The sequence below is a fragment of the Pholcus phalangioides genome, unplaced genomic scaffold (genome assembly GCF_987345545.1).
Source record: "Pholcus phalangioides strain wild (caught in Gottingen) unplaced genomic scaffold, Ppha-v1.0 ptg000003l_1, whole genome shotgun sequence".
In the NCBI taxonomy this organism is placed as follows: Eukaryota; Metazoa; Arthropoda; class Arachnida; order Araneae; family Pholcidae; genus Pholcus; species Pholcus phalangioides.
Genome location: NW_028301596.1, coordinates 2,230,587 through 2,245,225, shown reverse-complemented (window position 1 = coordinate 2,245,225; position 14,639 = coordinate 2,230,587). Strand labels below are relative to the sequence as shown.

Genomic DNA, 14,639 nt, shown 5'->3' with positions numbered 1-14,639 from the left:
TACGGCAGAAAATATACTGATATGTAGAGGTTGAGTTTAGTTTTAGGTTTATTGCTATGGGGAAATTTACTACTGAAATGAGTTGTCACTTCCGAAGTGTACATGTATAAACTAAGTCTGAGTGTGTATCTAATGTTGTGAGTGAACTTTAATGACGCAGTGTATTTTTCGATCTGTGAATGAAGAGTAACAATTGAATATTTGTACCATTGTAGGCATGTTGGTCCCTGTGGCAAGACTAGGGAGAAATGGGGAGATAGTGTAATTGGTGATCAAGAACACTGAATTAGATAGGGGAAAAGAACGTCAGAATTTGAATAGCCTGTAGGTGACAAAGCCATGAATCTACTTTGGTTCTCACCTTGAATAATTATCACAATTTTGAATATAGTATTATCACTATTATTAGTTCTAATTATAAATCATGATAATTCATTTTTATGATTAGAAATTGTGTATCGATACCCAAAATTTATGCTGTCATCAATCAAAAGTAAAAAAATATTGAAATTGCTGCTGTAATGGAGATGTAATATGTGCTTGTGAAAATATTTAATAATAAATCCAGATTTTCAAATTTCTAAAACATACCAATTGGTGACACCACTAATCTTTTATATGAAGGTTTTTAACAGCTGACTAATGCTAAGATATATTTAGGAAAGAGAGAAAATTCAACTATACCTTGCGGGGAATCAAACCCACGTCCTTTCACTTTCCAGTAGAACGTCCTAGACCACTAGACTACAAAGGCAACAAATATCTCAATCTTTCTTTGGAGCTCGTGTGCCCCGAACGGGACCGCGCACGGACGGTTGGACCTAACTCAGGCCAAAGCTTACAATTGCTGTCACTGCCCCCAGATGGCGACTTATCCAAGAATGATGTCACTCTGCGCTATCCATACAAAGGTTTTTAACAGCTAGAGTTGAATTTTCTCTTTCCTAAATATATCTTTGCATTAGCCAGCTGTTAAAAACCTTTGCATGGATAGCGGAGAGTGTGACATCATCCTCAGATAATCTTTTATAACTAATAAGTAATAACTATAAGTAATCTTTTTATTAATCACTAAAATGTAAAGGGATTTATTTTAAATTTTGTGCCAACTTTGTCTAATCATATATATACTGATCGATTAAATCTTTCCCCTCAAAAACAATGGACAAATCTCTATATACTACATGGTGAGTGATTTGTCTTTTCTTAAATTTTTTAAGACAACTTATGATGAAATTATTTATTTGTCACAGTCATGACAGTTATATAAAAATACAGGTGACACTATGCACACAAAGACATGCGATCATGTTCTGCATTTAAATGAGCTCCACATTAATCGCTGTCGCTTCCAGAATAATTGCACAGTAGACTAAGCCCAGATGACTTCTGTTCGATTTTAACCTCTGTTGAGTTTTTAGACACTTGCATAAGTTTACTAGTATTCAGACGATCCTCAGGCTTTTTAGACGAAGATTCAAGAGATTCACTCAAAACATCTGTGGACTTTTTTACTTTGACAGCTTTTCTCAGCATTTCTATATTTTTTTGTCGAGATGACATTGAGTCTAAATTGGAGAGTTTTTGTTTCTTGGCAGAATTCTCGCTCATATCGGTATTATCCTGTAAGAAATATTGACAACATTAATGAATCTAAAATGGACCAATCAGGAAATACTGATATTTTAGTTTTACAAATGTAATAGCATACTCAAAAACTTTCAAACATTTGACAAAATACAGCTGGGGACCCTGATTTAACATTATCATCTGTTTCAAAACATTTTCGAACCATGGTTTGAATGAGTTATCAAATCATGGTTCAACCCATTGCAATTCTTATATGGATAGAAGATTTGTTTAATGGGAATTTCTAGTGCTAGGCAGGTTTGGCACGTATCACTGTTCCACCAAAATTAAAAACACCTTAACAAACTGCACTTACAAAAATCTATACACATTTCTATTTATCGTAATGTACCTGAAACCTATCTCTAAGACCGAAACTGTTTGAGACAGAAAATTGTCTTGAATGGAATCAAAACATAGAGTGTTTGATGATTAGTGCTTTGTTTGGCACCTATATAGAAATCTGTCGAAAACAGAATACAATTGGACCTTGATGTAACTAACTGCTTGATACAACAATTTTTTTTCGAAGTTTCTGCATGTATATTTGTATTATCTCAACCATGATAAAATTATTTTCCTTAAATCGAGGATCGACTGCATTATTTCAGTCTCTTGATGTTTTGTTCCCTTCAGGTTTCAATGGATAAAAGAAATGATCAAATATGCATTTGCATTGGTGACTGAACAATGATATTCACTTTTAGTTCTACACAAGAGAAGGGAAAAAAATTATTTCATAACGCAGTGGCACAGGTTTTTTTTTGTAAAGTGTACTTTGAGGACAGATACTACTACTACTACTGAACCAGACATGCACCTGGTCCAGAGGACAGAAACTGTGAATGGCGAAGGAAGAACAATAATAAGCAAAAAGATTTACATCACACAGGACATCCGTTGGAGCTTTGCTTTTGAAACTACTCTTGTTACTGATCTTCATCTCCATTTCCTCATTTTCATCATACAAACGCTTCACTTTCTCTCCATCAGCAGTAAGAAAAGTTGACCTATTATGGTGAGGGGAAAAAATTATATTACTGGTAAACTGGTCAGGTGACTTAGAGATGTAAAATGCTCTGCAATTATCTTTTGGAGATTAGTCTCGAGAATATTAGTCCCAGAAAGAGCAACAATAACAAATAACTTCAGATTAACTTCTTTAAATTGTGAATTAATATTTGAAAGAAAAAAAAAACCATTTCGCTAAACGTTTAGAAATAAACTAAAAAACAATTGATAGTAATAATTACATGAATACAAAGAAACTATATTTCATTAGTGAAATCTGGTTTTAATGAATACTGTTATAGCGAAAATCTCGTTTTAATGAACTTTTCTAATTTTTCAGATAAGTTTATAAAGGAACAATGAAAAAATCTGGAATTCTTTTATAATGAAATTTCGTTATAACAAAGTGATTGCTCCAGTCTCTTGGAGTTCATTATAATGGGATTCAACTGTATTTATTTCCAAGCTAAAGTGACTGCAAAAAATTTAAGTTGAACACCGCCATTCTCATAGGACACAGAACTGTTCTCAATGGGTATTAAAATTATTTTTTACTATATTTAGCAATTAATTCCCACATTCTAGATCAAGATATAATTTTTAGTGCATCTTAAAAATTCCTGATTTGCTTAGCCTTATTGTGATATGATACATATTAGAATATTAAAATCTGACTATCCATATGGGTTAGTATAAAGCACAATTGACTAGATACTAAGCAAAGATGAATTTTGGAGAAAACAAATTCACATTTCTCCAGAGGATAAATAACTCTGTGAATAAAATAGAAACTTTGAATAACTTTGTGAATAACTCTTTGAAAGAATGTGAATTTCCTTTCCAAAATTCATCTTCGCTTGGTATCCCATCAATAGTACTTGGGTATAATTAGCAGAGAGGTTCATCGTTATGTCAATCAGTATGGTTGTTGAAATATTCTTCCTGAACTTCCATTAACTTCATTTCTGAAAAATGAAGAAAAAAATCATACTTGTGAAGCCGTAGAAAAGACATAAAAGCTATAACACTAAAACATATCCACCATGCTTCAGATATTTTGAATCCCAAATTTCTTATGGTGTTAATTTAAGCAAAGATGAGCATGAATCAGAAAGTCTACAGAAAACATTAGTGCTGCCACGGTGGAAAGGAACATGCATTGAAATGAGATTGACAAAAATTGTCTTCTAAAATGACAACTTTTAGAAGGCAAACACCATAAGGTACTGAAACAGCAAGAAGTTTCAGTACCTTATAACATACAGCAGAAATGAATTTATTGTCAATAGAGAAAGAAATAGAAAATTATATATTATTATTTTTTTAAAGTTTGTAATCCACAAAATATTAATATCTGTAAATAACGAAAAAAAACCAAAACAAAAACCAACATGAACAACTTTGTAAAGAAATACGAGTGATACAGAATTTGAGTGCATGTTCATTGAAAAAAAAACCCAGTTCTGTACCCTTTTAGGATGGTAATAAGAACAACTTTCCTTATTAATCAACTTTGATTTTATTCTTTGCTTTAAACATATACATATTTCTAAAAATTTGTCATTTTAAAGGAATTTTTATAATCTTCAAAGGTTTCTAAAATCTTCATAACCATAAACTTTAATGAAACCTCTCACCATGACAAGAGAATATTCTCAAACTAAAAGTTGTCGCTCTATGACATGGTTATTCCAAAAATCTTTGTTTTAAATGTTTCAGGCAATAACAATTGGATTATATTTCATAGTATAAAAAAAAATTCCAAAATTTTTTGTAATAGCTTAAAAGAAAAAAGAATAGTCTCGTTATACAAGGATGACGTCACTTTCCGCTACTATACGAAGGTTTTTTTAACAACTGCCTGTTGCGAAGATATATTTTGGAAAGAAAGAAAATTCAACTGTCCCTGTGGGGAATCGAACCCACGTTGTTCCACTTTCCAGGTGAATGCCCTAGACCACTAGACTACAGAGGCACAGAATCTCTCAATCTTTCCTTGGAGCTCGTGTACACTGAAAGGGACCGTTCATGGATGGCCGGACCAGACTCGGGCCAAGCTCACAACTGCTGACGCTGCCACCAGATGGTGACTTATACAAGGATGACGTCACTCTCCGCTACCATACGAAGGTTTTTTAACAACTGGCTGTTGCGAAGATATATTTTGGAAAAAGAGAAAATTCAATGGGCAATCAAACCGGGCGTTCACCCGGAAAGTGAAAGGACGTGGGTTTGATTCCCTGCAGGGGCAGTTGAATTTTCTCTCTTTCCAAAATATATCTTTACAACAGCCAGTTAAAAAACCTTCATAGTCTCGTTATTCCTCAATTTTTACATCCAAGAGAATACTTTCAGAATGTTCTCGTTCTCTGAGAATATTTTTGCCTCACATCTGTTACTACTACTACTAAACTAGACATGCACTGCATCCATATCCCTCTGCAGAATTTCTAATGAATCAGTATATATTGAAATGTGCGTGTCCCTGTTCTGAACCTGATGCAAAGTTTGTTTCTGTACAAAGCTTGTTATGTGTAATGCTGCCATCAATTTTTGTAACCATGAGTGAAGTGTAATGATTGAAGATTTTACCATTGTAAGCCTGTTGCTCTTTGCGGTGAGACTTTTTAATAGGGAGATCAGCTTGCATTCACTCCTTGAAGTTGGGAATCACAGAAAACCAATTTCAGCCGATTACCAATGTGGCAACGGTAAGGTTTGAAAATGGGTCCTCGCAAAACAAATCAGTCACTACAATCACTGACCACCACAGTGGCTCACATCTGTTACTATGGAAATTCGTTATCAAAACAATTGAAGCAAAAAAGAGAGATACCTGAGAATCGGTTTATTGCGTACATACCTGATGAATTCCTCATCTTCTTCCTCTTGCCTTTTTTGCTCATCCACAAGTTTATCGTAATTTTGCTGCAGTAAATGATCGAAATCCACTTTGGCATGCTTTTGATTCAATTCCTTGATTTCTTCAAGGGCTTCCAACGACTCCATCTCCCTTTTGGACATCTTTGTGCGATTTTCTAGCAACTAGAATGAAAAATCATTCCATGAAAAAAGTCTTTCTATCTCATCACAGCTCATTTAAATGGAATTTATCACCACCTTCATCTTAAATATGGGAAAAAAAAGTTGATATTTTTGAACAAACTTTTTTTATCAGAATATATATTTTTCAGTTTTCCGAAATTTAGTTAATTGGCTCAAAATCATATACAAACTAGGCCTAATATATTTTCACAAACGATGTAAGCATACTTTCATTGGATTATTCTTTTCCTCTTCTTCTTTCTCCTTGGCTTCTTTCTCAGCAGCCTCTTCAGCTAACTTTAAAGCCTGAAAATTTCTCGTGGCTCCATGCTCAACAATATAATCTGCATTCTCTGGATCTGTCTTTAAGAAGAAGAAGAAGAAAAATAAATGTCCAAACATAAAAAGTCACAAGATATTAACAAATAAAATTGGCTTATGTTAAAATAAAGTATATAGGAGCGGTTTAAAAGTTAATATTGCCAGCGCCATGAATTTTCAGAGGAAATACAGATTCCCCCCCAATTTAAGAAATCCAGATAGAACAATTTCCATGACTTAACAATTATTTTCAAAACGTTTAACGTGAACACTCTATAACGATGCCATCTATAATGAGAAATCTTGTTTTTTTGTTACATTGCCACTCTCTGGTTCAAATGTTTGGAGGGGGGGGGGATGTTGATGTGCATAACATTAGATTCATATTTAAAAATAAATCCTTCATAATGATAGTTTTCTCCAGTTTCTTGAAAATGACTGGATGAAGATTTTTACAAAATGTTATTTACTTTGAATGTAATCTCAGCCAAACATCTCGGGCATTTTATGTAGAATCTGTATATTTTCAGCCCCAGGTATTCTTCATTCTGAACGGTTTCTTTGCGGGCGTTGAATTTTTTTCCTTTGTAAATATATTCCCCACAAGTTTTACATCTGCAAAATTAAAAAAACAAATAAACAACATATTAAAAAGAAATGCAAAAGATATATGAATGATTAAAATTTTGACAGATGAAAAACAAATTTTTAGTTTTTTTTTGGCTTTTTTTTTAAAAATATATTTTTAATAAAAAAAAAAAAATTGGATTTATTATGTGAAAAAGTATATTGTCATTTTCAGCCAGTTTTATAGTAGCGTTAATCACTTTTTGCATCGGCACAACACCACTGTGATGCATAGTCAGAAGGGGGAGGGGCAGAGAACACTAAGACACGTCACTAAGGCTGAGATTACATTATAAAAGTTTTACAGAAGCTCATTTATCAAACTTGCAAAATGCTACCAATAAGAAAGGGCCAATAATCCCAGGTGCTAGGTCACCATGGCAACTAAAAAAAAGTTATTGGTGCCTAAAATTTTCTTTGTGTAGTTACTAAATTTCAGGGTGAGAGCACAGCATAAAATGTTTAGAAATTACACTAGAATAACTGCCAACATGAAAGAGGGTCAATATACCCTGAAAAGTAAAAAGAAGCATTATTTTGAACCTTTTACTTCCGGTAAAGAATTTTTTGGCACCCAAAAAATTGTTCTGGCGCCTAGACTTTTTTACGATTTGCAATAAGCGCATCGATCATATCTGAGTGAATGTAATCAATAGGCTTATTGGTTGTTTTTATCCAGTTTTGTAAAAGATCTTTTATCAACCTTTTATAGGTTGTGATCCTGGCTTAATGGCTATGATTCCATAAGTGAGGTTTCGGCCAAATTGGCAAAGTTCTTTCCTCTTCTCCAATAATTGAAGTGTGAGTAGGTTGATCCCTGCCACTACTAACGACTGGCCTTGCACTTTGTCGATTGTCATGGCAAAAGTTAAACTAATCGGGAACTGTAATCGCTTGAAAGTGAATGACATTTCTTCAGTGATAATTGGGATACGTGGAATGAAGACGTCTACTTCTTTGGCGCATCCACTTAGAATCGTTGCTTTAATGATGCAATTGTGCAATTTCTTCACGCAGAGTCTGTTGCCATTGCAGAGTACCGGTGTCTCCAAATTTCTTAAAAGCATTATAGGCAGGGCCGTCTTAAGAGCATCGTGGGCCCCCGGGCCAATTGGTTTTTCTGAGGCCCTACCTTGCGAATTCTAGAAAATTTCAATCGGATCTCATTTTTGTGAGGCCCCTCTTCTCCTGAGGTGCCCGGGTGGGCCCATGCATTAAGACGGCACTGATTATAGGTGCTCCGACTTTGAGGGTCAAATTGTGTGGTGGCACACCCGGAATATCCAAAGAGTTCAGAAATTCTGCAGAATAGAGAACTGTCTGCTCTGTGACAGTGTCAACCGATTTGTAAGATGTGGAGTCTCCTGGAATAATTTTTAGGATTTTTTTTTTGATCTTGTTCACACTGTAATTTTTCGATGCCAGAATCACTCTCTCACAAAGCCACTCATCGTTTCGGTGATTTTGTTCAATGTTTGGGAAGACTTTGTCTGCAAGTTCTTGAACTGAGTTTAACAACTGGCAAAATCAATTTGGGAACGTAATGAGTCCAGTGCTTGGGTCTCCACGGGAATTCTTCCATTGCCAAGTTTGATCAACTGACGTGAAAATGATAGCAGTGCTGAGTCAATTTTCAGTTGAACTCGCATGTTGGTGGATAATAATATTTTTTTAACTTTGTGCCAGAGTGTTGATGATTTGAGGCAAGCATTGAGTTCATCAGCTGGCGTTAAACATTTTTATTCCCAATTTTGTCGTCGTAGTTGTTGTTCTCTGGTGTTAGTGATGTCATACGTCCAGCTTGTGCAACGAATATTATTCAAACGCCTTTTAAGCATTTTTTAATTTGAAACTATACCTCTACGATGGGCGGTTGATGAAATAAAGACCGCATTAGCACTTACAGGATACCCTGTATATAGGCTAGCAGAAATACCCGGCGCTCTTCTCAGGTTTTCTTCAATTACTGGGAGGATTGGAAAAGTTACAAAGCATTATAAAGGCATATATACACATCTGAAACGCATTGTTGGAAACCAGGGTAACCAAAGTAAACGTTCTGAAAGTAAAATCTGGCGACGATCGGCATAAAACTGTAGATTTGTATAAAGAACAGACATACATACTTTCACATTTATATATACGATATTCGGGGGTAAGGGGTCATGACAAAGTAAAAGCAAAATCACATCTATGGTAGTAGCTGTAGCAATTTTACTACATTCTATTTTATGTTTTATTCACATTCCCATGCACATATGTTAGCGATTGGATGAAAGGTTTTCTGCACTATTGCATTGTTGAACATTGTCATTTCACTTTGATCATGCAGTGGTGCAGCATATTCTGCTTGCAGTTGTGTTTCAGCACCATATTTTCCCCATTATTGACAATGTTAAAATGATTCTGTTGGGCAGAGGTTTAGCAAATTCAAACACCACAGAATTTATTTTTTCAGTGAATTTTAATTTCCCATTTTCATGGTTTTTTTAAAATTTGGTAGCACCTGTGTACCATTCATTGAATTTCGTGTGGATTATTCTGATTTATAACATGGACTATTGATTATTACACTTGTGCGTTTGGGCCGTAAGGATATTTTTTCCAATTTCTTGGATTATCGCTATGTCGTGGAGGAAAGAGGATGAAAAGAAAAACAGGTGAGCAGTAAAAAAAAAAAGAAGTTTTTTTTATATTTCCTTATATTATGCCTTGGGTTGCACTAGAATTACAACCTGAGGTCTTGGTGCCAAGTTGGCACCCATAAGGGTAGTTAAACTTCATTCTTACCTACTAAGTGAAAAAAAAAAACTGTGGAGGAAAAAATTGATTGAACTCACCTCATGTTGCAAGGTGCCATCAAGCGAACTGTATACTGCCGTTCCTTAGGTAGCCTCAAACGAGGTATTTTTGATGGGTCGAAATCAGGGGGATAGTATTTCTGTAAAGAGATAAAACAACGTGAAATTCCTCTACAATCTATGACACATTAGAATCTACTAGATACAAGCTTCTCCACAAGATAAGAGAAATACAATCGTTCGCAACACGTCATAGATAATTAGGATTCAACTTCATTTACTAGTAAGCTATGGCGATCAAATATAGCTTGAGACATTTATTTCAGCTAAGTAGTATAGTCCTTTAGTTTAGGGCTTGACAATTCCCAGGAACAAAATAGCCATGGCGAATAAAAAATTGGTATTGGTACCTAAAACTTTGTTTTTTGATCGCTAACTTAAGGATAGGACAAAATTTTCTGATTTCATGGCAGCGTGTCCTCCAACATGGAAAGGTTTTAATAAGTCTAGGAAAGATAGAAAAATATCATTTAGGACCGTTAAAAAAAAATAGGCTTGGCACCTACTTTTTTTTCCGATTTGTCAAGCCCTGATCTAGTTCAGGGGTTCTTAACCATTTCTCTCCCATAGCCCTCTTGAACCGATTCGTTAAAAGTTACGGGCCACTTCACAAAATAATATTCAATATTTACAGTAATATAAAACAATAAGTTAGTTGTTTCATTGCTCAAGCTCTCACGGACTCCCTAAAATTTTTCTAAGGACTCCCTCTTAAGATACATGGAGTCCTGGTTAAAACCCCTGATCTAGTTAATATACAATTCAACACAAAGCAAGTGGAGGAAATTTAGAATGATAGTAAGTTCAAATGGAACAAATTACACTTAAAAATACTTAGGTATAAACTTAAAGGCTTTAAAAACTGATCAAGTAACTTACGTTCAAAACTTTTCGTTCCGACATGTTTGTAAAAAGATTTACAAAACAAAATAAATGGTATTGTAATGCAATACGATACGAATTAACGTCCTGTTTGACTGAAAGTGATAATTCTTGCAAACGATACAAATTAACGTCTTGTTTGTCTGGAAGTGATAATTCTTGCAAACGATACAAATCAACGTCCTCTCCTGGATAATGTTTACTTTCTGGCGATGTTTTTTTGGGCTTATACTGGCGACCGAAACCAAGTTTCTATAAAAACTGATAACTGTAATTTTTTATAATATAAGTAACCATATGTCCCGTGCTTAACGGGATGATATCTAAATTTGGCACTTTTGTTCAAAGTGCAATACTTACTGGAACTATTTATTAAAATAATTATGTTACAAATGTTGTAAGTTAGATTAAAAAATTAGAACTGTGAATATTTATTTCATATATCTGTCATATTTGACGTTTTTCATGAAACTCAATCTGGTTTATCATGATGTGTGACAGACTTATTTCGCATCCATGGGTATTGTTTTTTAGAAATTTCAGTCATAAATTAGTAATTTTTTTGTGAAATTTGAATCTTTTTAGGCAATAAGTGGCAATTTATGATCTCTATTTACATTTTTAAAAAATACAATCAGTTCAGTTACATGACCGAGGTTCCAGTAGATTTTTTTTCTTGTGCAGTCACGGCCGTTTCGACCCTGCTGCTGAACTTTCTCCTCTGGCTTTGCTTGCTGTGGGACTCTGAATTGAAATTTTGTGCGGTATGTTATGAAAACGTGCATTTTTTGTTTTCTCCGAACCACGTGTATTTTCCCATTTCAGTTACTTATTGCTATCTTGGGCTCCACGTTCTTCGTATTATAATCACCGGTCATTTCATTTGTTGTGAAAAGTTTTGATAGTTTCGATAATGGGCGATTTCGAAAATGTAGAAACTTTATGCACAGAGAAATACGCTTACGCGATCAAAAAGCACGTGTCAATCACGTCCACGGATAACAGAGAGTTCAAGACTTGGCTCGTGACAGTTGATCCTGTGAGTGGGAATTTCTTGACAGTCCGTTTAGAGAATGGGAAGGTGATGTCCATCATGTTGCTTCACAGCGACTACGTATCAGATGTGAGAGTGCTAGAAGACCCTCCATATGCTGAAGGCTGCAAGGACCTGTTGGACAACCTGTTCAAGGAGACCACCATTTCAGTGCAGAGCGAGGAATTGCTGAAGAGAAAGTCCGCAGTGATATCGATGATGGAGAAGTACAGACTTCCTGTGCGTGAATGTGACGAAGATGTCAACATCATCCAAGTCGGCGATTCCTTGATGATTCACCCTCCATATGATTGTGATAGCTGCATCTCAGGAAACGAAATAATACTGAAGAAAGTTTCGGGAATGTTGTCAAAGATGGTGATAAACTGAACGCCAATTGTATTCCTTTGTTTATGATTTGATTCGTGAAAGTATACGAGTGCTGCGTGAAGACGCTTAGTGTTTTGAATTGCAAATAATGTAACATTACATGTCTAAGTATATATGATTGTTAAATGAACTGTCTTTGCTATGACTATAGAGATCAGTTGAGATAATTTTTATTGCATAATATTGTAATTGATTCTTATGTTTTTTATTTATTTAATAGAGCGATTCAAAACTGTTGTAACAAACATTAAGGAAATAGAATACTCCAAATGGAAAGAAAATTTTTTGTAACGTTATGGCATTGTTGCGATCATATATGCTTTAAGTGGGCATAGAGTACTTGAGCCCATTCTGAAATAATCTTTATAATGGGACTGAGCTCTTCCGTCCCCAAAAGTTCATAAATACACAGTGTAAGATATCCCACCGCAGCAAACGCAAAGAAACATGAATTTTGTGTACAGTGAAACCTCATGACAAAAATACTCAATTTTCCAACCAAGTATGGTCAGCGCCAATGTGGTGACCTTTTTTTGTGGTAAAATTGGCAACTTACTGCCAAATGGGTATTTGCTAGTTTTGGCAACCTTTTATCAATCGTATTAATTAACCATATATTTTGTTAATTCAACTTTTGTGTATAATTTCATATATATTTAACATTTACCGCCATATTTTTATGGATTATTGCATATCATATTTTTTGTGTAATTCTATGTATTCTTAGTTGGCCATTTTGAATTAATGGTAGAGATTGCCAATTCAATAGAGATATTGCTTGAGATAGAGAAAAAAAGTTGTCACGTTGGCACTGACCATGCTTACAGAAAATTAACCAATAAATCAATCTGAGGATCAGAATAAGGTTGTTGAATCAGTTCACCAAATGAATGTCACAAGCAATGTTCTGATTGGCTATGTTAAAAAAATCTGTAAAATTTTTATCGCTTTATCCCTTTAAGGCCGAGAAATTTTTGAAAACAATGTTTGTTATGTTATTTTGTTTGTTAAGTATTTCACCTGCATGATCGATCGAGCTCAGTCTTAAACGGTTATTGAGATTCCTGCTTGAAATGAAGCTAAGCCATGGTGAACAAAACTGGTGGGGTTGGTTTTTCTTATAGTTAATTTGTAACACATTTTTAAAAGCCAGAATAGCAGTCTTTGAATTAGTCTTATTAAGCCAGGTGACTTTAAGTAAAACTGTCATTTCATAAAACTTGAATTTATGGCTTTTTCATTCCAGCGATGTGAAATCAGTTCGATTCTTTGTACTTCTCATTGAGCATGCTTACTTTATCTTGCATTTATGGGTCTTCTTATCTGTCCTGTATAATGTGGACATAATATAATAAATACCATATTGTTTATCATTTCCCACTATTTGCTTTTATTGTTGGTTTCTTTATTGTTCGAGTATCGAGAACATCTTTACTCTTCCCTATGCTGGTTTTTCCCAATTTTTATATTTCAGCCAATACCTTGAGATGTTTATCAATGCTGAGTGGAAATTTTTTAATATTTAAAAAATTGTCACAAAATTTTGAATTTGGAATTTACTGTCGAACTGAGGCTTTCATTCTGTGTTGAATTTCTAACAGCTGTTATTTTTGAAATTAAGCTGTGAATGTACAATTTTTTTTTCTGTTTGAGATGTGTCTCAAAAGAAACTTTTTATTAAGAACTTGGAAGCTTGTATAGAGCATTCCATGCTATTTTGCAAACATTTGATTATTCCAATGTTGAAAAGGTGAGAACGTGTTTAAATGAAGCACAGTGCATTAAGAATTTTTTGTGACTCAAAATGAGAGAGGGGGATATTGTGTATTTTGCAAGATAAAAGTAATGTTTTTTTCTTGGGAAGCAATTAATAGATGAGCCCGAATCTCATGGTAAAATCCTATGCTGAAGTCTTTTGGCTGTAGTGGTGTCTTCCAATAACAAGATGACTTGTGTATTATGTAATAACTTGTCTTGGCGATTTGTACCATATAGATATTTTTTTTTTCTGAAATGAAAATATTTTTTTCATTTTTTAATGCATTTCTCTTTTCATATTTGTGGTTTTTTTCTCCCTGTTTTGGTATTGAGTTGTCCATTGAAACCATGCCTATCCCTTTTAGATCCAATGCTAACAAATGTGGGACTGTTTTTTTTTTCTCGCTCTTGTTATTATTTTTAACCGCAAGGAGTTCAGCCTCGACTTCAAGGATAATACACATAATCCTCGACATCAAGGCTAAACTGCCTGACGTCTTGAAAAAATATTTTCTAAAGCAAAAAAAAACAATTCACACATTTATTCCTACAGGGTCTAAAAGAAATTTTGGCTATTTCATGATAGGAAAGCATAATTTCTTCCCCAGTTTATTTGTCTTTGGATTGTTCCAGACCAAAGTGTGAATTTGTTTTATTATTTTGAGCTCTTTTAAGTTTTTTTTTTTAAACTGGCTAGAATTTTTTTAATTTTTTTACAAAAGTCAGTAAAGAAAACATTTATTTCATTTGAAGTTTTGTTTTCTCATTATTGTTGCATAAGAAGTTTACTTTGATATTTGTCAATCACTGCTTCCATAATTTTCGAAACTAACCACTAGTGCTGCCATCGATCTCTCTGGATAGAAATGATAAGAGTGAAAAATGCCGTAAGGTTTCGGAAACCATACCTACAGAGGAACACAGACTTGATTGAGGGTGTGCTGAGAATGGCAAAGAGTGATCTTGTTGGCACACCAGGCTTCAGCTATCAAGAAAGAATTGATTTCTTGAATATGTTTATATTGGAGGAACGTAGGTGTCGGGGGGGGGGGGAATGTGATTGACATGTTCCAAATTTTTAA

General features: G+C 34.4%; 2 protein-coding genes across 2 annotated transcripts; one reads left to right on the top strand and one right to left on the bottom strand.

The window, feature by feature from the left end:
* Positions 1–1,225: 1,225 nt before the first annotated feature.
* Positions 1,226–10,598, bottom strand: LOC149087887 (splicing factor YJU2). The gene is made up of 7 exons (XM_089242287.1): positions 10,374–10,598; positions 9,474–9,574; positions 6,477–6,621; positions 5,914–6,048; positions 5,504–5,685; positions 2,513–2,639; positions 1,226–1,623 (listed from the first exon to the last, which is right to left on the bottom strand). The coding sequence occupies exons 1-7, from the start codon at positions 10,395–10,397 to the stop codon at positions 1,336–1,338; spliced, it is 1,002 nt and encodes a 333-aa protein (XP_089098413.1). The 5' UTR covers positions 10,398–10,598; the 3' UTR covers positions 1,226–1,335.
* A 475-nt stretch (positions 10,599–11,073) lies between these two features.
* Positions 11,074–14,309, top strand: LOC149087886 (gem-associated protein 6-like). Its single transcript, XM_089242282.1, has one exon. It carries the CDS (start codon positions 11,290–11,292, stop codon positions 11,797–11,799), a length of 510 nt encoding a protein of 169 aa, XP_089098408.1. The 5' UTR covers positions 11,074–11,289; the 3' UTR covers positions 11,800–14,309.
* The last annotated feature ends 330 nt before the right edge of the window (positions 14,310–14,639 follow it).